The sequence below is a fragment of the Manis javanica genome, chromosome 2 (assembly GCF_040802235.1).
Source record: "Manis javanica isolate MJ-LG chromosome 2, MJ_LKY, whole genome shotgun sequence".
NCBI classification, from domain to species: domain Eukaryota; kingdom Metazoa; phylum Chordata; class Mammalia; order Pholidota; family Manidae; genus Manis; species Manis javanica.
In genome coordinates this window covers 199,561,464-199,585,936 of record NC_133157.1, presented here as the reverse complement: position 1 = coordinate 199,585,936, position 24,473 = coordinate 199,561,464, and the positions used below count along the sequence as shown (strand labels likewise).

Sequence of the window (24,473 nt, the reverse complement as noted above, 5' to 3'; positions counted from 1 at the left end):
AACCCAAGTATTTTTTTCTTACACCCCATACTGCCTCCCTATCTGAACACCTAAAACCAATCTATACTGATCCAAATGTCAACGTCCACATATCTTGAAACTAATCAGATTTCTAATTTTCACTTTGAAAGGTATAAAAACAAATAAATTAGCCTCCACTCGAAGAGCTATTTCATTTGTCTGGAATTAAAGATCTGAAGGTTTTGGCTTTGATGATGGTGATTATTACTCTAATTATCATTACATTTGTTTTTTTCTGAATTTAACAATATAAATTCATTATTAAAATATCTGGAATTACAGAAAAGCACAAAGCAGAGGGAAACAAATCACTGGTAATCTTACCTCCAAGAGACAACTATTATTGATATTTTGCTGTTTAGCTTTGAAATATATAAACAGCCTTTTAAAACATAAGAGTCCATATTAATCAGGATGTTTTTGGTTGACAGAAAACAAAGCTCATACTAGATTAATTGATAAATGGGAATTATTAGCTCACAACTGAAAACATCTAGAGGTATCAAGCAGTAACCTGATTTTATCAGGGCTCTTAAGCACACTACAGCCGCAGGTTCATTTTCCTCCTGGTAATGGAATGGAGGCCCCAGGTAATCAGAGCTATGCGCTTACATTTTCTTATACAGGGAGAGAGGGTGTCCACTCTCCCAACTGCTAAACATTCTCCCAAATTGCATGGTGGTTTGGCTGAATGGGAACCAACCTCTATAGTCAGAGGAATATGGATGGGCTGATTCTTGCAGTCGGAAGACTGGCCAAACCCAACCATGCTGACTGTTAGAGCTGAGCGTGGGTTACATGCTACCCAAATCACATGACTGCAACTCAATGGGGAAGGGCTCCAGTGGGTTGTGGATGACGAGAAAGTATCACTAGAGGCTTCTACCAAAGATACAGCTTTGGAACCTGATTCTCAGCTATATGTATGTATATATACGTATATATACACACACATACACACACACACACATATATATAAAATATATAACATGTTTTCCAATTATTAACAATTCTACATTATTTTTAACACAGAGATAGTTATATTTAATATAGATGTCATAATATAATGAACTGATTTCCTATATTGGACAATTCATTCTTTTCCAATTACTTGATCATATAAATACTGCTGTGATTCATATCCTTACAGTTGATCTCTATTCAATATATTATTATCTCCTTAAAGTGTAACCTTAAAAGGGAAATTATTTGTCAAAAAGTATCTACATTTTTAAGGAGTTTTATATATCTTGCCAAATTGGCTATGAAATGTTTATGCCAGTGATGTTAATAGCACTCAATATTTTAGTCTACAAATTTTTGCCTTTGTAATGTGATACATACTCTGCTAATGAACAACCATGTAATGTAGTAGTATGAGTCACCAATGGCCACCGGCTCAGAGGAGCCTGGGAGTTAATAAGAAAGCAAGGTGGAGGTGTCCTTTTTCTTTGTGCTGAGAAAGCAGCATGAGCAAGACAGGTCACCCATTGTCCTGGCACTGTTTCTGTAACTACTGGTTTATTTTGGTCTTACAAGTTTGCTTTATTTTATATTCTTCATGAATCTTTTGGCTGGAGAAAACCAGATGGCAAATGACCAGGAGAGAGAACTTATCTTGGAGCGGTTTAGAAGGCAGACGAAGGCAGGAATCCCACCAGGGGCACAGCCTCTACCCGAAGCTACAAGGGGGAAAAGTACAGGAAACCTGGCCAACTTTTACGTTCAAATACAGCCTCCCTGCCCTAGACTCTAAGATTAACCAATATGGATACACTTTGAGCTGAGACTGCTCCTTGAAACGCTAATACAGAAAGCCAAAAGTAGGTTTCAGAGCATCCATTAAAATTGGAAGGAGTAGGTTCATTTGATATGTATGTGTGTGTTTTTGCAGGGAGGTAAGAGCCCGCAGTCTTCACTGGGCTCCCAAAAGGGTCTATGATTCCGAAAGAAGTTAAAAACCAAAGTTAAAATACATTCTTCATCATCTCAGCAAAGTGGTCTAAGCATCTCTAGATGCCAAAGAAGCTCTTGATCTGAAAAATGGTATGAATCCTAAGAAGAATTTTTAAAAGAGGTTTCTAAAAAGCAAATGCTATCATGCATTGAAAATTAAATGTAATTTGCTGTAAATGAATACATTTGCCATAGATTCCCATGTACCCATATATGGTTGAGGCTTTGAAGAGTAAAAGCTATAGGCCAGAGCAAAGAAATTTATATTAGCATCAGGAGAAAAAAAATGGGGAGAAACAGAGAAGGGAAATAAGGAAATATTAGAAAATTTGATGCCAAGAGCCTAAACTTTAAGATCATTCTTAAAATAAGAGTCAGAATATAGAGCTTTATTTTGTAATCTTGGAGAAGCTTTTATTTTATTTTGTATTTTTTTTGGTTGGTGGTAGAAATGAAGCCCATTTGTTTCTAGAACTCTAAAATAGAGCTGGTAATATTTTTCATCCTCCTTTCCTCATGTTGACTACATAAAATCACTTTGGTTTTGTATTTTCACATAACTTTTCCCAAGAGCCTCAAGTCACTATTTCTCTTAGAGGAGGAGATGTAAATTTAGGTCCCACCATACATTTCCAGTATTTCATATACTCATTCATTCAACAAATATGTATTGCAGCCTCCAGTGTGCCTGAACCATCAGAGGTGTTAATGATACTATTGTCTTTCAGACAAAGTTCCTGACCTAAGAAGCTTATAGCTTAGCAGAGGAAGACAAACAGTAAGTCAGCTGATAGTAACAGAGGCTATGCAGTATGATGGGCAGTGACTGGGAGAGGGGATAGGATGTGTGGCTACTTTAAATGGAGCAGTAAAGGAAGGCACCACTGTAGAGATGATATCTCAGCAGAGAGTTAAAGGATGGCCAGGAGCAAGTCTACATGAAGGAGAAATATTGCAAGTAGAGGGCATTGCTGGTGTAAAAGTCCAAAAGCAAGAAAGAGCTTGTCTTATTCAAAAGATTGTCTTGAACAGGAAGGAAATCCATAGGTGGCCACTGTGGCATGAAGCGAGAGTGTGACACTGGATGACATCGAAGAAGTAGGCCCATTGCAGACGTCAGATCATGCAGAACTCTGCAAACTATTAGAAAGTGTTTCATTTTCTTCAAAGTCTAAAGGGAGGCAGTTGGGTTTTGAACAAGCAAGTAATATTAATGTGTTTTAGATTTTTTAAATGATCTCTTTGGGTGATGCATGGAAGGCTAGAGTAAGGAGGGGCAAAATATGGAGACCATCAGGAGGAGGCTGACGCAGACATGCTGGTGGGTTGGGCCAGGGTGGTGACAGTGAAAATGGAAAGAAGTAGCCAAATTTGAGGGATGTCTGGGTGTAGAATCAATAGGACTTGCTAATCAACAGCATTAGTTAAGGGGGAATGAGATAAAAATGGGACTCACGGATGGTTCATAGGTTTCTGGTTGGAGCAACTAGGAGAAGGGCATGCCGGCTCCTGAGCTGGGACTGAGGTGATGGAAGTGTGTACAGAAGCTGAGAGTTTGGGCTCTGGCATCCCACTGCCTGAGTTCAGCTCTCAGCTTTACAACTCACTGGTCACATGACAGCAAGAAAATTACTTAGCCTTTTGGTGCCTCAATTTCCTCATCTGCAAGATGGGGATAATGATAACACCTCTCAGGGTGGCTGTGAGAATTTTATCTAACTCATATAAACTATTCAAAGTGTACCTGGAACAAAATAAATGCACAAAAAGTGCCAATTTTTGTGTTAGTCTCTCATTTTCACAAACCACATGACGTTATTACCATTGTTCTTCAGAAAGGATAAAGTAGATTGTACTGTGAAATAACTTCTGGGCTAAGAATTTTCATGACAAATCCTGAAGAATCCAAAAGCAAAATTTTGTTTCCTCTTTGTCCAGATCCATCCATCTAGATTCTACCCCACTGGCAGTAAGATAAAATCTACACAGATCATCTGTTTTGTATGGACTGACCCTGGGAATTGACCTTCCATTCCTAAGAAGAGGATAAATACCAAAGAGCGAGAAAACATTCATATATCCCTCAGCATTCTCTGGCCTCTTTTCCCCTACTTAACCACTTTCCTCTGTCTGCCTTAAAATGGGCCCTACATTTGTAGTGCCCAGGGCCTTTTCTTATACATAGTAGATATTCAGTACATATAACCACTGTTGCTTTCTTGTTATCCCGAACTTGCTTATAGAGAAGCCCAGGCTAGCCTGATAAAATGCAACACCACACAGAGAGAAAGAGGCCATCAGAAGGAGAATGAAAACCAACCAAAAGCCAGCACACAACCCCATGTAAGTGAAGCCATCTTGGACCCTCTAGCCCAGCGCAGAAATGAGCAGAAGGTGCCCTCATGAGCAAATGCAGCTGACCCCTCATGGAGCCCTGCCCAAATCCTGACCCACAGAATTGTGAAAATAAATGATTTTTGTTTAAGCCACTGCATTTTAAGGGTAGTTTTTTGCACAGCAATAGATAAATGAAACACCCCTCTTGTGGAATTAAGGATTCTTTCAGGTCAAGTTTCGTAACAACTGGTAACAATTTAAATTGAAAGCTGATGATAAGTAGAAAAAAGAGAAGAAAGGAGAAAAGAGAAGGAATATCAGAGGACAAAGTTATTTATGAATAAAGATACAAGAAAATACATGAGAAAGAAGACTGGAGGAGGTAAGGAAAGAAGGTGAATAAGTGAGGGAATAGGTACTTGTGAACTCAGGAGAAATAGATTAAAGATTCAGGAGCCCACGTGGTAAAAGTCCTGTGCAGGAAGCGTGGAGGAGAGAGGGGAGCACAAAATGCACCAGCAGGAGACAGGGGTCCAGATCCCAATTCCACAATCAACAGTCATCCGACCTTAAGGAAGGCAGTTGTTTTCTCTGCCATTCAGTTTCCTAGCTGGTAAAAAAAAGGGATCAGGGTACATACTCGCTTCCAGGTTTAATTGTTTTTATTTGGAAAGAAAGTAAAAATGAGTTTAACAGTTTTTATCATCACTGTACCCTGAAAACTACCCAACTTAGGAGGTGAATCAGGCCCTGTAACTATAAACAGTAGCAGAGTGCTAATGGTCTATATTAATGAGAAGGGAAATACTGTTATTTCAATAATGTAACAGTGCTCTATTAACAGTGCCCAGAGTGTTAACAACTTCTCCAAAATTTCTGCCTGACCTACCATGAGGCTTTGTTGTTTCTTATCTTAACAAGTCACACCAAATATTATTTTCTAAGAAAACTATTCTTATAATGTGAGGTAATCAATGTACTAGATTCTGTCATATTTTTAAGCAAAATATAAATAAATATCCTAAGAAAAATTCCCTTTGCAGCTGCTCAAACGCTTGATGCTATCAGATGCAATGCTGTTACTCTTTAGAATATTAATTTGGTTCCATAAAACAAACAAAAACATTACACTTATTATGAATGGGTTAGTATTCTCTTAAATTCTGTTTCTAGCAAGAATTCATTTCAGATTTCCTTCATTTGTCTGTATGTACTAGGTGTGTTTCTCTTTGCTCTTCACTTGAAATGAACTCCTCAAACACACGAACTCCCATTCTTACATGTCTCTGTCTTTACCAGGCAATTACCTCAGCCTGGAAAACTTCACTTAACTGTACTTTCTATGTAGAGTTTCCCTAACTGTGCTCTAATCCATTTTCATTTTTCACTTCTCACTCTATCACTTCTGAAAAGCTTTCTCTGACTGCCAAGGTCCAGCTAGAACCTACGTGCCCTTGAGGTATTCTCATTGAATTTCCCCAGAATGATTATCTCTGTTGTTTTTTAATTGCTGTTTCTTGTATGAACTCCGTATCAGACTCAAAGTTTCAAAAGGACAGAGATCTGGGACTAGGAATGTATTCTTCTCTATTATACATCCAGGTGTGTCCAATTAATAATTGTTAAATAAGGGGAAATGTAAAGAATATATTGTATGTGGCATTCTGGGAGGTAGTAAAATGAACTAGAACTACACAGAACATTAAACCCAGCTATACTTTTTATAGGTGTGTGAATTTGATAGTGGTATTTTATGATTAAGAAAAGTTAATTTAAAGATCAATATACACACAATTTTGTCACATAGTTGAACCTTAATTTTTTTGTGAAAAAATATAATAAAATTTACTATCTTAAAAGTGAGAATAGTTGAGGAAAAGAAAGGTAACACATTGGATTGTACAGGTTTATTTTCTAGAAGAATATCCCGAACTTGCTTATAGAGAAGCCCAGGCTGGCCTGATAAAATGCAACACCACACAGAGAGAAAGAGGCCATCAGAAGAAGAATGAAAACCAACCAAAAGCCAGCACACAACCCCATGTAAGTGAAGCCATCTTGGACCCTCTAGCCCAGCACAGAAAAATGTGCTATAGATGAAAAAATATTGGTAAAATATGTTCTTCATGCACTTAGGATATTTAAAGCATTAAATCCTGCATTTTTCAGGGTATGAATTATACAAGTCAATCAACAGTTTATGAAATTTTATAAAATGCCCCCAAGTAGAACAGCAAAAGTTCCCAATTATGAAGTAGTAGGACCTAGGAATTTATTGAATATTCAAAACACAGAAAATTGTGAAGCAGAACAGATGTGAGTTACCTACCTGTCTAGTGTGAAGGCATACATCTTGGTGGCTCTGTCACTCACAAGGTAAGCTCTTTCCAGAACCTCCATGGTGGTCAGGAGAAGAGCTTTTGCTGTGTCTGCTGTGGCTGTTTAACTCACTGTCCAGTTGGAAGCAAAGCAGCAATATACTTACCACATACTTTTCAAAAAAAAAATAATAAAAAGGCTTCCGGGACTTGGACTACCAAGCCTCCTACATCAATGTTCTTGGTAGGTCTGCTAAAATTACAGCCTCTGTGGAACATCACCTGACCTCATTCTTCAGCCCACAGAAACTTCTTTCCTAGAGAAACTTGCAGGTAGGATCACATGAAATGTGTGTGTGTGTGTGTGTGTGTGTGTGTGTGTGTGTGTGTGTGTGTGTACGCATTTCTCGTACTCTCATTCCACTGTGCTAAAAGATAGAGGAGCCCAAGGGTTTCCCACTAATTGCTGATGCAGGGATTTGATCTTCAGAGCACAGCTGAGTGGGCTGCAAACACCCTCTTGCGAACTAATCTCATTTTTTCCTTTTCTTTTCCTTTCTTTTTTCGGGGGTCTTTCTCAACCTAAAAGCATTTCTCCTGCGATTTAGTTCCTCAGAGACCTGTAAGCAGCTGTCAGGATTCACTTCTCCCCTAGGACTGTCCTGGGATTTCACTACTGAAGGGAGGACATGGGTCATTAGTTATAGAAGGCTGTAATCTGAAACAGTTCCTGGTGCAGCAGCTTTGAAACCGTTTCGACAGGCAGGAAAAGGGCAGGCTCAGCTTCTCAATAAGTAACAGCCCTCAGTCATACAGGAACTGGAATTATCTGTGTTCCTCTTGACCAGGGTGCTTCTGCTAAGGATAAAGACTCACTCATGGAAACCCTGTCAGATCAACCAACAAAGCTCTTAGGAATGGAGCCTTCTGAGTTGATCCCAAGAGAGCTTCGCTCCCACAAACTACTAGGACCTGACATTTTATTTCCTTACACAGAACCTTCCTTTCCAAATAAGAGAAGGGACTATCACCCAAGGACAGCAGCCTGGTCAGACAGCAGGCATTTCCATGTGGGCCAAAGAGCGTGCGGGGTGGGCCAGCCCAGGGCAGAGAAGAGGGCGTAAACCCCCAGCCACTGAGTCCTTCTCCCTCTGTTGGCACTAACTTCCTGGTGAGAAAGCTCAGGCTAGCATAGTCCCAGAAGAGCCCAGTGGCCCAGCATCTTCAGAATTTGCCCATCTTACTGAACAGTTACCCCCAATGGTCTAACAAAATTAACATTTTCCCCTGGGAGAATGGGATGCAGTGGTGAGGGCAGTAGGCAGTGAGCAGAGAAGTCACTTTTGGCCGAAAGTGAGAACTTCAGGTCTTCTTTCACATCTGTGGTGACACTGTATCTCTTGCTTATTTCAAGATTTCAAACACCCTTTTCAGTAACACAAATTCTAAGGTTTTTTCATATGACCCCATCACCGAACTGGCCATTAACTTTGTTCTGGCAGATGGAAACCACAGAAGTGACTCTGAGAGGCCATTTTCCCTTGCAGAAGAAATTCGGGGTCTAGTGTTAACAGAATAAAACAAAGCACTTCCTTCTCATATATCCTTACTCTTAACTGCACGAGAATAGGTTATTCTGTGGAGGTCAAAGTAGGAAACCAGAAAGGAAGTACTAATCCATCCATGGGACATGTTGCCACACTTTACAGCTTGAATCCTTTGTGAGTAGTTTCTAGCCCATATGACAGAAATAGAATTCAAGTGAATGAATGTCAAAAAGTACAGAAACAACTTAAGTCAGGCTAAAAGCCATTGAGGATAAGTGCAAAGAAGAGAAGAGAAGCAGTACTCAGATGTGGGAAAGAATATTTGGCTATAGATACCAACAAGAAAAGAAATAATCTGGAAGTTTGAGATTGTACACCACGAGTTCTGTCACTAGGACATATTTAGATGCATAGACATATTTATATCTGTGTATGATTCTGTGAATATGGAGATGCATGCTACTTGTAATGTGCATTGCCTGTGAAGCAAGGATAGAGTCAGGATATCTGAGAAAGGCAAAGTGGAGATGGAAAAAGAGGGAGTGGAGACCCAAGCAAAAAAATACAAGGAAGAAATGTATTCTGTGATCTCTCCTATTTATTTGTAAGTTAAACTGTATAAAACTTCCATTTTTTATGGCTGAATACTATTCCATTGTGTGTATGTACCACATCTTCTTTATCCATTCATCTACTGATGGACACTTAGGTTGCTTCCATTTCTTGACTATTGTAAATAGTGCTGCGATAAACATAGGGGTGCAAATGTCTTTTTCAAACTGAGCTGCTGCATTCTTAGTAAATTCCTAGGAGTGAAATTCCTGGGTCAAATGGTATTTCTATTTTGAGTTTTTTGAGCAACCTCCATACTGCTTTCCACAATGGTTGAACTAATTTACATTCCCACCAGCAGTGTAAGGAGGGTTCCCCTTTCTCAGCAATATCCCTCTTCCTCCAATATCTTGTCAGCAAAATGTTTATGAAAAATTTTGCCAACATTTGTTGTTAATCTTTTGGATGTTGGCCATCCTAACTGGTGTGAGGTGATATCTCATTGTGGTTTTAATTTGCATTTCTCTGATGATTAGTGATGTGGAGCATCTTTTCATGTGCCTGTTGGTCATCTGAATTTCTTCTTTGGAGAAGTGTCTGTTCAGCTCGGGAAAGGCAGTATATACAGAGAAGACAAGTAATGATTCTATAGAATCTTACTATGGTGATAGACAGTGACTGTAATGGGGTATATGGTGGGGACTTGATAACAGGGGAAGTCTAGTAACCATAATATTGTTCAAGTAAGTGTACATTAACGATACCAAAAAAAAAGTGAAGATAAGAAAAAGATAAAAAATAAAATAGTAAAAAAAATAAATAAATAAAACTGCCATTTTTTGTAGATCCAATATGGTCTCAAATCAGCAATTTCATGATTCTACTTAAATGCATATGCATATCTATAAAATGTATGTGTGCCCACGTGTGATAGATTTAAAAAATAATGTGCAGGGGAGGGGGAGGAGGACTGCTGAACCACTGTGATGTACATTTGATAAAATGAAATAAAAAATAAAATATAAAATAAAATAATGTGCATATTTTGAAAGTATTGGGAAATTAGGTACTATTTTCACCAAATGTTTGTGACTTTCCAAGCACTACCCTTGAAGACAAGTGAAAGCTTCTGGTGTAAATAGCATAAGAGCAAGAAACAATGGGTTACAGCATATTAAGCTTTTGCTTAAAAAGTAATAATTTTTAAAGTAGTAATATCACTCTTCCTCCAATATCTTGTCAGCAAAATGTTTATGAAAAATTTCCCATCGTCTGTGACTAATCTTTGGCCTACTTTGGCATGCACTGGCCCTTAGGGGCCAAAGGCCCTAATCAGACCCCACAAGAGTCAGAGAATATGTGTTTGAAAAGCAACATGGATCAAGAAAGAAAATCCTCTCTCTTGTTGACATTCGGTTTGGTGTGCATTAAGCTGCTCATCCAGTTTCCTAGGCAACTGGCTCCCAAAACATCCTGAATTACAGGTTGTCCTCTCCGCCCACTCACCATCACAAGCTTGTAGCAACTGAAGGGGCAAAATGCAATTTATAACAGCTACCTCTGGGAGTAAATACTCTGTCAGCCACAGAGCATTACTGACACAGCTAAAAAAAACTGGTTCAGCTCCCTGTGCTTGCTGTTGTTAGCAATAATTTCTTAATAGGATTTTATGAACAGTAGCTAATACTTGTGCAAAGACAATTTACACAAGTGTTTTAAATATTGTTTGATATTTCACTTGCAGAAAGGATGTGTGTGTTTATGCAAAAGCACCATAATCATCCCTAGATGCTGAAGTACCAAGTTTTAACAATTTGCATTCCCAAATTTAAACTCATATTTCATGACTACTTCGTATTGTCATTGTTTGTATGTAACTGTCTTTTAAAAAGAATGTGTGCTTGTTGTACAAAATACATGTAGATTCTCATTGTTTGGCTCTTGTTTGTGTGGAGAGGCAATGTAGTAAGCTGGTTTAATACATGGGCTTTCAAATTAGATACTTAGTTTCAGTTTCTGGTTTGGCCACTTCTTCACATATGTGACCTTGAACAAGTTACCTGAGGCTTGTGGTTTTCAGTTTCTCATCTGTAAAATGGGTACATGAATGGAATCCATATTTCAGAGTTCTTTGAAGAGTAAGATACTGTGTATAAAAGTTCTTAGTATAGTATCTGGCATACAGCCAGTTTTGTATAGATATGAATTACTATGGACTTGACCATGTCTAAGTAAAGTGTCTTAGCCATCCCTGAGAAACTGACCCTAGTCTGGGCAGAGGGCTAAGAATGGAAGAACCCACTAAGGAAGTAGAAATTATTAGAAGGAAAGTCTAGGACTTGAACCTGCCATCACCTGTTAGATGAATTTAGGTAAATCCTTCAAACTCTCGGGACTCAACTATCTCAAATAATAGATTTGTGCCTGCCTCATTGTACCGAATTAGCAGTTGAGTGCCATTAAGAATGTGTCCTCAATAAGAGGATACAGCAGGAGAGGAAAGACAATCAGTGTAACCACCTACTAAAGATTCTGGACTTACACAGTCCCACACAGACTATAAAGATGTTATTTCTAAGGTGGGTTGCATTTTCGCAGGAAGGTAGTTCTGTTTTTTTTTTTTTTTAGTGTGAGTTTTTTAAAAATTCCATCCAGGAACTGAAAACAACATTAGAAATTTAATTGGATTATATTTTAAAAAACATCATGAAAATTTCATTTTAATCTAAAGTAAACGTGTAAAACACAAACCATTTCCTGATGTTTCATACCTTACTTGAAAAGGACTGAAAGCCATCTGAATTTTATTTTCTTCATGATAAATTGGGACTATATAACTTTTTTTGCCATTTTTATTTTTAAAGAGATTAAGCTATAGAAATGTTCCAGTGCAAATGCAATTTGTATTTGTTGAAAAAAGAAAAAACTGATAAAATATTGATATTAAACCATAAAAGAAATAATTTATTAAGCCTGCTAGATGAAAATAAATAATATAAAAATAAAGTAGCAGTGTTTTGGTGGGGAGGAATATTGGGGCTAGGTGGTTAAAATGTTTATGAAGTACGTATTTTATTAGTTTCCATGTCCCACACGTCCTTTTCTAAGCACTCTGCAAATTTAACCCTTAAATGCACCCTCTGAGCTAAATGTAGTTACTTTTGTCTTGCATACTCCAAAGCAGTTTCTGCTATCTTCACATTCTCACAACTGTTTATGTCTTTCTCCTTTACTTACATTGGCAAGCAAGAGAGGTTTCCAAGGACCGAATCCTGATTTAGAACATAATAAGAAAGGAAAAATCATATGATAACCTCAATAGATACAGAAAAGCATTTGACAAAATTCAACATCCATTTATAATAAACTCTCTAAACAAAATGGATATAGAGGTACTGTAGCTCAACCTAAATAAAGACCATATATGATAAGCCCACAGCTAGCATCATGCTCCATGGTGAAAAGCTGAAAGATTCTCCTCTAAGATCAGAAACAAGACAAGGATGCCCACTCCTGACACTATTCAACATAGTATTAGAATTTCTAGTCAGAGCAATTGAGCAAGGAAAATAAAAGGCATCCAAATTGGAAAGGAAGAAGTAAAAATGGCACTATTTTTAGATGGCATGATATTGCACAAGGAAAACCTTAAAGAATACTTTAAAATAACTGTTAGACCTAACAAATGATTCAATAATGTTTCAAGATAAAAAAATCAATATACAAAAATCTGGTTCATTTCTATACACTAGTAATGAACAGTCAGAAAGAGAAATTAAGAAAACAACCCCATTTATAATTTCATCAAAGAATAAAATATTTAGGAATAAATTTAACCAAGGAGATAAAAGACCTGTATTCTGAAAACTACAAGATATTAATGAGAGAAATTGAAGAAGGAAAACATAAATGGAGAGATATGCTGTGCTAATGGATTGGAATAATTTAATAGAGTTAAAAAATGTCCATACTACCCAAAGCAATCTACAGATTCAGTGCAATCTCTATCAAAATCCCAATGACATTTTTCACAGAAATGGAACAATCATAAAATTTGTATGGAACTCCAGAAGACCCCAGATAGCCCAAGCAATCATGAAAAAGAACAAACGTGGAAGCATCAGATTCCCTGATTTTAAACTCTATTACAAAGTTACAGTAATCCCAGCAGTATGGTATTGGCTAAGAAAAGACATATAAATCAGTGGAACAGAATAGACAGCCCAGAAATAAATTCATGCATATATAGCCAACTAATTTATAACAAAGGAGCCAAGGATATACAATGGGAAAAGACAGCTTCTTCAATAAATGGTGTTGTGAAAGCTGGACAGCCACATGCAAAAGAATGAAACCAGACCATGATCTTACACCATACACAAAAATTAACTCAAAATAGATTAAAGACTTGAACATAAGACTTGAAACCATTAAACTCTCAGAAGAAAACATAGCTCCTTGACATAGGTCTTGACAATGATTTTTTTAAATCTGACACCAAAAGCAAAAGTAAACAAGTAGAAATACATCAAACTCAAAAGCTCCTGTGCAGCAAAGGAAACCATCAAAAAATGAAAAAGCAACATACTGAATAGGAGGAAACATTTGCAAATCAGATATCTGATAAGGGGCTAAAATCCAAATTATATAAAGAACTCCTACAGCTCGATAGCAAAAAACAAAACAAAACAAAAAAATAGGCAGAAGATCTGAATAGACATTTTTCCAAAGAAGACATATAGGTGACCAACCAGTACATGAAAAGATATCTACATCTTTAATCATCAAGGGGAATGCAAATCAAAACCACAGTGAATTATCATCTCACACCATTCAGAATGGCTAGGATAAAAAAGTCTAGAAATCACAAGTGTTGGCAAGGATGTGGAGAAAAGTGAACCCCCATGCATTGTTAGTGGGAATGTACATTGGTGCAGCCACTATGGAAAATAGTATGGAGGTTCCTCAAAAAATTAAAAATATGACTACCATATGATCCAGCAATTCTACTTCTGGGTATTTATCTGAAGAAAATGAAAAACTGATTTGAAAAGAAATATACAGCCCCACTTTCATTGCGCCATCATTTACAATAGCCAAGATATGGAAAAAGCTAAGTGTCCTACAGTGGATGAATAGGTAAAGATACTGTGATGTGTGTGTGTGTGTATTATTCAGCTATAAAAAAGAATGAAGTCTTACCATCCATGACAACATGGATGGACCTCAAGGGCATTATACTAAGTGAAATAAGGCAGACAGAGAAAGACAAACACTATATGATCTCGTTTATATGTGAAATCTAAAAAAAATATATATATATAAACAAACCTAAGCTCATAGACACAGAGAACAAATTGGTGGTTGCAAAGGTAGGGGGTTGGGGTAGTAGGGGACAAATGGGTGGCCTCTTTTGTTTTTCTTTTTTTTAGTTTAAATAAATTGAACATTTGGAAAAGCACCTTTAAATATTCTCCCAATTGTTATCATCTGTTTTCTTGGAAGCTATAAAAAATATAATTTCTTTTGATAAATGGCCAAAAAACAAGGATACTATCAATTATTTTGGCCTATGTTTATCATCCATGCATTGAGTTTGAGAATGTCAAGAAATTGGCTATCTAGTTACATTGCAGATGAATTAAAGATTTGTTAATGGCAAAAATGGGAAAAATCTGATCAGCTTGAAGTTATCATTTGATGGCAAAAAATTAATTATAATGTAGGAACAAACAAAAAGTAAAAAATAAAAATGAAATACTTAAGAAAAAAATAATTTCAAACTTCCATGAAGCAGGAGATAACTATGTTCTTATAGAGTTAATAGAAAAAAGTAAAATTATTTGACTGACCTTTAAAAGAGATAAAAATAGAGAGATAAAATAAAGTCAAAGTTTGATTTCATTTAGAAGATACTGATTGATTATTATGTGTCACACATCTCACTAAGCTCTAAAGTACAGAGTAAAAGAATTGTCAGGAAGTTCATATGTGTGCATGTATTTGTTACTCATTTATTTATGGAAAGCAGTGAATGCAACATAGTCTCTTCCCTAGAATCATTATAGATAAAACAATTCACTGCAACAAACTGCTCTGATCTTGTGGGGAGACAAAGAATAACTTTTTTCCAGTAGAATATGCATGAAAAACAGCCAAGGTTAGCAGGGAAGGCTACCTGGAGGTGGTGCGCCTACAGGCTCTTGAGGATGCTGGTCCTTACAGAGCCGCAAGCTAAGAGGAGGACCCTGGTGCATGGCTAACCAGGCACCTTGGTTTCCGGGAGAATCACTTTTCTCTCATTTCAGCTGGTCCTTTTCATCTAATTAGTCTTTCCTTCCCTTTCCTATCTGATTTCTCCTTGCATCCAGTGAAAACATGCAAAGTGTCACCTAGGGGTTATTTTTGCCTGACCAGCCCCCTTCTGTCAGTTGTCTGGAAGATTGAACTTTGCAAAGGGTTGTTAGGTGATTTTGTGATTATCTTAACCTTCTGCATTTTGTATTCCCAAGGAGTTTTTCTGTTAGGAGTGAGGCATAGAGTTTGGAACTACATTACCTAATTTTCAAGGGACAAGCATATGGAAGAATGCTCCTCACAGTGGCTAATGAGTATTTCCGTGGCACCGCTTCAGAAGCCAGTCTATCTCTGAGTTTATATAAGGAAATTTTGATCAGTCTAGGTTTTACTTTGTTTTGGGCCCCAAGGCAATGATCCCATTGGTCTGTTGTGTCTCAAGAATGACCAGAGTTTTATTTGTTATTACTGTTTTTGGACATTTCTTGGATGCTTGATACTGTTCTCTGAGCATTTTTATTGTGGCTGACAAACACTATATTGGTCTACCTGGAACAGTACTTCCCTGTTTGAATCTTATTTTTTCTTTAAAAGGTAGACAAAACCATACTTTTTAATATTCCAGCTCCTTGGTCTCTAAATGCACAGACTACCACTGAAAACTGAAGCACTGACTTCCTGAATTAAAAAAGAAAGCAAGAGAGCCCTCTTGTCATTATCTGGAATGCCACCATTTAATTTTCATGAGTACAGTTTACTTTCCTTTAGTGGAAGGTCTTGAGGGCCCCTAATTCATCTTAGGCGAAGGATTTTCACAGCAGGTCCCCAGATGGATGCCAAGAGAGCAAAGGCATAGCTCATCTTCTCCTCTCTCAAAGCGTGCATTTATTTGACTGGAGGCTGACAAGACTGCCTCTCAGGAGAGAGTCCAGGAGACAAGACAAAAGCCGCCTTGTAGTTTTCCTTAAAAGACTGAGCCATTGCTTTCCACCTCAAAGCCAGAATGTGTCAGGGGAGGGCAGCTGGGTTTTCTGCTTGGAAGCACAAACCACAAGGCCTTGTAACTAATTCACCTCTTCTTTCAGTATTAATGAATTTGCATGCAGTGAGTGTGTATCTTAAAATGGTACTAATCCAATTGTAGCAAGTCTCAATGCAACCACCAGGGGATGAGTTTCATGAATTTGCATCCAGTGCAGATAAATGAGATAGCCTATTACCTTTTGCAACCCTAAACTTTCTACTCCATAAATACCCACATATTGGTCAGTGAGCAGATAAAGGGAGCTTCTGTTTCCTTCGCAGTCAGCTTACTCGGAAAGAGAACAAAAATATTTATTTAACTATAATAGGTAAATATAGAATGCATTATTGAAAATATTATGTTGGCAACAGATTTTTTTAAAGCTCTGTCTACGTAGGGTAATATTTCCCTTTACCCTTCGAAACTTAAAACTAAGATTTTTCCAAGTCTTCACCAGAATTAAGATACTTAATCATTCTCAGAATAAAAGTTTCACTTTAACATTTTAAATATCTGGATTAAACTGCCACAAAAACCATATTCAAGACACAGATAATGACAGTGTCCTTGCATTTAAACTATTACTCAACAAAAATCAATATGACAGAACAGTACGAACACTTTTGACAGAAGGTGGTTAGAATGGGACTTGGTATAACCTGCATTTCCTGGTCACAAATTAGTCTCCAAGAAAGCTGGCAAATAATAGTCAGATGCCTCTTGGCCATTTTCTATTGAAGGAAGCAGGAGAAATCAATTCTGTGATTAATGCAATGTCCCAATGAATACTAATTCTCCATCACTTCTTAAAATTATCATTATTATGGATGTTGCTGTCAGCAAATGAGGAATAGTTCTTTTTAATCTGCTTTATACTTCATAGTCAGTCATTTCTCCTCAACCTTTTAATAAAGACTAGGCCCCCAACAAAAGTGAAGTACACTGATTAGCCCTAAAATGTGAACACACTGAATTCATTGTTTGCTGAAGTATATCCTTCCCACAGTCAACTGGCCAGATTACAGTCCTTTGAGCATTCCTCTCTGACTCATATGATCATTAGCTACTTATTCAAACTCTTGGCTGGGTAGACATGATTATTTAATTTCTACCCAATGGCTTAGACAGTGTGGTACACGTCTATGTATTGAAACTTCTCTGAGAGTATTTCTCCTAGGAAGCATCTTTGACTCCCGAATCTCGCCCAGCCACCCATTTCAACCAGTACTACTGCTGAGTTGACTGCGCTGTCCTGCTGAAAGTATCTACTTAGTAAATTTGAAGGCTGCAAGTTCTAATTCTTGTACCTTTTGCTAATTTTTGATGTGTCCATGGATAAATAAGTTTGCTCCTTTCTGCACCAATTTCCTAACCAGAAAAATTTGAGTGACAGTACTGAGCCACTTCAGAAGTTTTCTGTGAATAACATAAATCCCCTTCTTTCAGGGGCAACAAACCATTTTCTAAGAATTTAATACTGTTAAATACTCATTTCAAGCTTAAGAAGTCATTTATGGAGAAAATAAAATACACAATGAGGCAAATACCACACAAATAAATATTTTAACATATTTATAATTTAAAAAGTCATATACACAGTAAAATGTTTAAAATTCAAGAAAGTAGACAGTGGATAGTCAATCCTCCTACCTAAGATTCTAGGCAAGGATCCAGGGAATCAATCAATTTTAATATCCTGAATATCTTCATGGAATTCTTTGTGCATTTATGGACACAATACACACACACACATTTTTTTCTTTGCAGTCCAACTCAGTGTATATTTTAGGAGTGACTTAGAAGCCTGTCAACAGTGAATCACTTACATATTGTTTTAAATTTTTTAATACATTTTATTTTCTTACAGCAGTTTTAGGTTTACTGAAAATGTGAGTGGAAGGTACCGATATTTCCCCTATACCCTCTATCCCCACACGTGTCTCCCCCATTACCAACATCTCCAACCAGAGTAGTACATTTGTTACAACTGAAGCGTCTACATTCACACATTATCATCCAAAGTCCACAGTTTAATTAGGACTCACTCATGTACATTTCATGGGTTTGAGCAAATGTATAAAGACATGTATTCACCACTGTACGGTCATACATAGTAGTTTCGCCACCATAAAATTCACTCACATGCATCTTTGTGAACCAGGTATGTGTCCCACTTTTTATGAGGGCTGCCCTCTGATGAATCCTAAGGTAGCACTGATAATGAAGCTGTTTTCTTTGGTCGGCTGGGAAACTTCCAGGCCTGTCCTCTACCTACTGGACCAAGAAGATTTGGTGGGCATGACCTCTGTTTCATAACTCCTCAGTGAGCCAGCACATACAATGCCACACCCCACCTCATGCCTTTTTTACTAGCAAATTGAACAGGGTAAAGCTCATAGAAGTTGCTTTTCACTGGCAAACAAGTGAAAAAAAAAAAACATGAAGCCTTAGGAGACAATTCAACTCATTGCTCACCCAGCAATTGGCATGTCACCCCCGTCCTCCTTTCCCTCCCAAGCCTTGGTGCAGTTCTTAATTCTAATAGCTCAGCTCCAAGCTCATGTTAAGCTCTAGGAATTTAAACAGACACAATTCCTGCTCTCTGAGAATTTATAATCGAAGAACTGCTTTTGAAAAGCAATCCATTTGGTACCAGGCAACATACCATAATAATCGCAAACTAGCAAACATGTCACAGCACTGCCAACCTATCTATACTTGAAGTACATAACATTCATTCACAAAACCTGAACAAAGAGCGAAGAGAGAAGGACTTATCACCAGCCCTGTTGCTTTCAATGTCAACACTGGAAATTAGAAGCTCTTATCATAGGCCCTCGGGTTATTAGCTCTGGCTCTGCCAATCAAAAACAATATCATACATCCCACATTATCTTGTAGTTTCTTACAGTTTTAAATGGAAAATCTCATGCTCTAGAGCCTGAAATTACAGACACTGAAGCTTTTAACATCGTTCTGAGCAGTTAGACAACTTAAAATGAAATGTTTACTTTGTCATATGAATCCAAATATTTTCCTGTGTTTCAGAGAAATGTCACAAGAAGGTGAATGTTTCCTGGCTTAGTCTAATTGTGGAAGTAAAGACAGTACACAAGAAATAATCTCTCTTCCATCACCTTAAGGGCAAAATTATTCTTGTCACTGTACACGGCAGATCTCTTCTATGGAGAGTTTCAGTTATAACAGTTCAGCATCGTGTTTACCAACACTCAGCACCTTGTTATTCAGCAGATGAGAAGAAATGGGAGGGCTACCCAAAGAAAAGTAATTTAACCAGGGCATTAAGTAATGTGAAAAGACTAATTAGAAGTGTGACTTGCCCATCTTTTCCCTCTAAGAACTTGCATATGAGGCTTCTCCAAGGTTTCAAAAATAAATATGGTACGTATACTAAATAAACTTTAAAAGTTGTTCATCTAAAATGAACACCCGAGAATGTAATTGTGGCCCTAATGTAATCAACAAAAACCAGAGGGCACATCCAGTGGTGTCTCTTCTGGACAGCAGCAAGGTATATAATTGTTTATGGATAGTTTCCACTGAGCTACTTACCTGGTGTTAAAAATTGACACTCAAAAGAATAAGCTTCCATTACCTGCAAATGGCCCCAATACTGCATCCTCATCCTAGAACACTCCTGCTGCTGGCTGTGCATGTGGATGCCACCTTCTCAGCCTCAAGGTCTCAGCTCAGACATCTACTCCTCTGAGAGCCCTTCTCAGATTTCCCTCTGAAAAGCAATGTGATCTCAGCCATGTCCAGTTTCTCGCCTGCACGTTGCACTGTTCATTTCTTTCAGAGACCTAATCGTTATCTGTGTTACCCTCTTTCTGTTTTTGTTTCTGGTCTCATCTGCTCCTATGAGAATCAAAGCTCTTCACAGGCAGGAGCTTTGCTATTTCACACTGTTGTATCCTCAGTTCTTGGCATAGAGTGTCTGGTATATTGTGGGTGAATATATAATTTTCAGAAATCAATGAATGATTGGATGGATGGAAGGAATATACTGGTGAGAAAGTACTGCATAGTGATTCAAGTGAACCATTTTGGAGTTATGTGGACTTGAGTATTACTATGCTCATCATCTGGATCCTCATCACCTTTCTGCACCTGTTTTCTTACGTGTGAAATGGAGATAGATTTTTCTCATAGGAACGTTATAAAGATTAAATGCAATAATTTATATGAAAGTCATTTCACATATAAAGCTAATGATAATTGCTCTGTAAATAAAAGATATCCATGTTTATATTTCATATATAAAAACAGCCTATAAGCAGATAGGCAATTCTGCTTGAACAAATATGAAAAATAACACAAAGTACTTTCAGATCTAGTTGTCAAGTCAACTAACAAGGAGAAAAAGCTGTAATAGACTGAACTTTCCTGCATTAAAAAAAATTGGAGTTGACAGACACATTAAGCTTAAAATTGCTCTGTTAACTGGCATGTCTTAGCTGTCTATATCTATGCTTCCTGGGAGAGAGAGAGAAAAAAAAACGCAGCAAAAGAGAGGAGATCATGCAAGCCAACAACATTATGGAAGCAAAAAGATAACTGACATTTACTAGTTAAAATATCACACACCTAGATTATATTTTTATTATTTTTCCTTCTTAAAATACAGGAACTTCATCACTTATTTCTTGTACTAAAATTATAAAATATACTTTATTCTAGTGCTATTTGTTTCTAAAGTACATTTGGACAGTATACATGCATTTTAAAATATACCTAGAGCTGATTTATGATAAGACATGAGGAGTTCTGATTTCTCACTGGTGCAAGACTAATTGGCTTTTCCCAGTCATTGCACAAATATTTATTTTTCCATTTTATTGTCCTTATAATTGCAGTTGAAATTAGAAGAGGACACAACCACCTGGCAAAATCTGGAGCAGAAAGCTTTGCATTTCTAGCCATATTGGTTTTCCAAGCCTCAAGAGCCACTGCTGATAGAGATCCCTTACTCTCCACTATGCCACCCCATTGATGGCACCAATTTCCCATGAATATCTTCACTCAAAAAAGTTGGTAAATCTTTTCTCTGAGTTTAAAAGAAATTCCTAAAACTACAAGTTATCTCAAGCTCTAGAAGTAGTAATGAAAATTGGTGATTTAAACTCCTGGTTCCTCTGCGAACCACATTAGTGTCATGCAAATCTGGGATGGTTTTTCCTCATGTGAAATGAAGAAGGAATAAAGCAAAGTATAAAAATATGTAAAAATCAAAAAGAAAGAACCAAACCCCATAAGACAAAGTTACATTTCCATTTTTGGGAGGCCAGATTTTAAAAATCTCAATAAATGCAACAAGGAACTTTCATCAACAACCAAATTTCATACCCTGCTAAAAATCCTGGGTGTATGCTGATATAGCCAATTGGGGATCTCCTGGCTCCTAGGTATCTGGCTTTAACTCTAAAAATCCAAAGTCTTCCCTGTATTTTCCCAACTTTCTTCGGGAACAGAAAGGCTCTGCTCTGCATAAGCTGTCTTCATTTACCAATGTATTAACTGAGAAAAGAAATGCTCCTTAATTTTTTCACAGAAGAAATCTATGCACACAGTGCATTGATGAATGTGGAAGACTTACTAAAGATTGAGAGCAAAGATGAAGGGGGAAGTTAAATTGCAGCCATGTGAAAAATATGAAATGGAACTGTAGTCATCACTGTTCTGAAAAGATACTTTAGTCATCTTATTAATAGGTTTTGGATTTTCCGGTGGTCTTTTCCTCTCCTTGTCTCAGTGTCTCTACCTTGCTGACTTCTATCTATCTCCATTCTTTTTCTGTTCTCTTCTCTTATTCCTCTTGGAATCAGGAAATTCTTAAACTTCTCACATTAAGAATAATTCATTCATGGATAATCTTCTGTTGTCTGGTTCATTAGTTCTCTCCCTCACACTAAGATATTTACCAACATAATATCCCAAATGAGAAGAGATCTCTCACAAAAAATAATTCTGGTCCTAGGATTTTGGTATCTTGACCTCTTCTCCCCTCATTTTATTAAACAGTGCTATATACATGACAATCTTTACTGCCATTCACCCATTTTTAATTCTCCTCTCTAGAAATAGGGAAGGACTTCTCTGTCCCTTTGACCCACTCACTGAGTATAGGGTGAAAGTCACATGAATTACTTCCCAGTAATTGGACTTGTAACATCAAGGGAAACATGTTGCTCGGTAAGCATCTGAGATCTGTGGCTTGTTTGTTTTTGCAGCACAATCTAGCCTCTTCTGTCTAATACAGCATTATCACAAGGGTTTGGCACAATCCTTTGCCTTTCTCTCCCTGTGGCAGAAGGTTGCATCCCCTCAGACCAGCTCTTACTATCAGAAGAATGAGCACTCTAAAACAGGTTCTGTCATTTGACAGTGTTCACTCTGAGTCTGAAGGCCTGAAAAGGTACCACTGTTGGAGAATGTGCTCATGGGGATCATTTGGGCCTTCTGAGCATCTCCCCTCCTCCCCAGCCTTGTCTCTGCCTTGGACATTGCCTACCCAGGGTCTATCAAGTTAAAACTAACCAGGCACTTGATTCTCATATGCCAATAAAAGGGTGAGAGAAGGGAGGTTTCCCCACAGCAAGTCAGTATACTGCTTGTTCCAGCCCATACCCAATTCTTTGTTCAATGTCTTTGTCTTCATCGGTAGTTCCCTATGTCTTCAGTGTCCTTTCTGTAGTTTGTATCACCACATGTAAAGATGGGTTGAAAAAATATACTACTGCCTTTTATGTGAGGTACATTATGAATGATACGTTGTGTTCTAAAATTTAAATCTGATGATACTGCACAGCTGTGTAAATTTAGTAAAAATCCTTGAGGTATACAAATAAAACAAGTGAATTTTATGTTAGGTAAATTGTACCTTTAAAAAGCTGTTAAAAATTACTAAGTGAAATACATTATTACTGTGAATAGAACATTCAAAAATCGACTACTCCTTCATGTGAAATTTTTATATTGCTCTACACACAAAAAAAATCACAAACTTTCATTTCCATATTTCAAGAAGTATGATCATGTCTGTAGGGTATTAATGACTAATAATAAAATTCAGGTTTCTAATTAATGTTACACTTGAAGATTCCATCATGTTATTTAACATTGATAGCTTGTTTATGTAAATGTCATCATTAATCCCATTCTGATGTCTGTTTAGGCAGTGCATAAAATCAGGCAGATCAGATATTTAAAACATGAGGGCATCTGGCCAGGGAGTAGACCTTTAGTCTCTGTGTCATCTGAATAAATGGGAAAGTTTAAATGTTGGCATATTCTGTCTATTGTCATGTATTAAAACTTAGTTCCAGGAGAAGATGGTTAATTTCCCAGTGGTAAGGAGCCAACAGCAAATGTGGAGGAGATGGAGCTTGGCCTGAGGTATGCCCTCTGAAGTGAGACAGAAGATGAAGAAACTTCCCATTTGTTCACTTAGCATCATTGGCTGCATCCCTGCTCTCTGCCAAGCAATGCACTCAGTGCTAATGCTGCAGTGGACAGGTCCAACAGGTCCCTCTCCTGTGGCACATACTTTCTAATATGTAGATAGAGGTAGAGTAATAATAGGTAGAGAGGAAAGCCACGACAGTGTCAAAAACCATAAAAAACTCAGTCATAATTTGGGAAGCAACTGACTCCAGGATTAATAGGTCTCTTAATCTCCTTTGCCACATAGAATCTTTCTATAAACCAATTAGAATGAGTCTACAGGCCATACAGAGCCAGGCTCATCATCATGCTTCTAAACCTTACTAATAAGTAATTAGCTTGCATATGAACACCAAATAAATGTAAATTAAGTGTTAAATGTAAATGACACTCATACCCTGGTTTTCATATCAGTAAAATCCATGTGCCATAGACGATACTGTAAGAACATGTTATGTTTTATATTAATGCAGCATTGCACCTTCCCGGTACTATAGCTTCAGACTCTAGACCTCTTGAGGGCGTTTCAGGATGGGCGGTTACATGGGAAGAGCCATGCAGAATGAAACTGAGGCTTAATGACCATACTTATCACAAGAGTGGAGAGCAGGGAGAGTTGCCGTACAGAGGAAGGAATAGTCAGAGTGAGATGATAGAATAATTCTAAAGAGTATGTGTAATTCTCGCATTCCCTTTAGCATCCTTGGTGACTTAAATGTGGTAAATGGAGAGGGATATCTCTCGGCAGCCAGAGCCCTGGTGTTGGCCAGGAATCTCATTATATTTCTTCTTTACAAACTCAGTCAAAATCACAATGATGGAAGAGAGGCAACATGGATTAACTCCTGAAGAACTGGAGCCCAAAGTTCGTCTCAAATGTTTCCTTTATGCAAATGGATGAAGTGTTAGAGATAATAGCTGAAGCTGAGAATTGAATCGTTCATAGTGAATCTCTGA

At 37.5% G+C, this 24,473-nt stretch overlaps 1 protein-coding gene across 1 annotated transcript in view; it reads right to left on the bottom strand.

The window, feature by feature from the left end:
• Positions 1 to 6,714, bottom strand: part of SLC30A8 (solute carrier family 30 member 8) — a 29,935-nt gene extending 23,221 nt beyond the window's left edge. The window contains exon 1 of the mRNA XM_017660154.3: positions 6,644 to 6,714. Coding sequence (XP_017515643.1) covers positions 6,644 to 6,714 — 71 coding nt within the window. The remainder of the gene's footprint in view (positions 1 to 6,643) is intronic.
• Between the last annotated feature and the right edge of the window lie 17,759 nt (positions 6,715 to 24,473).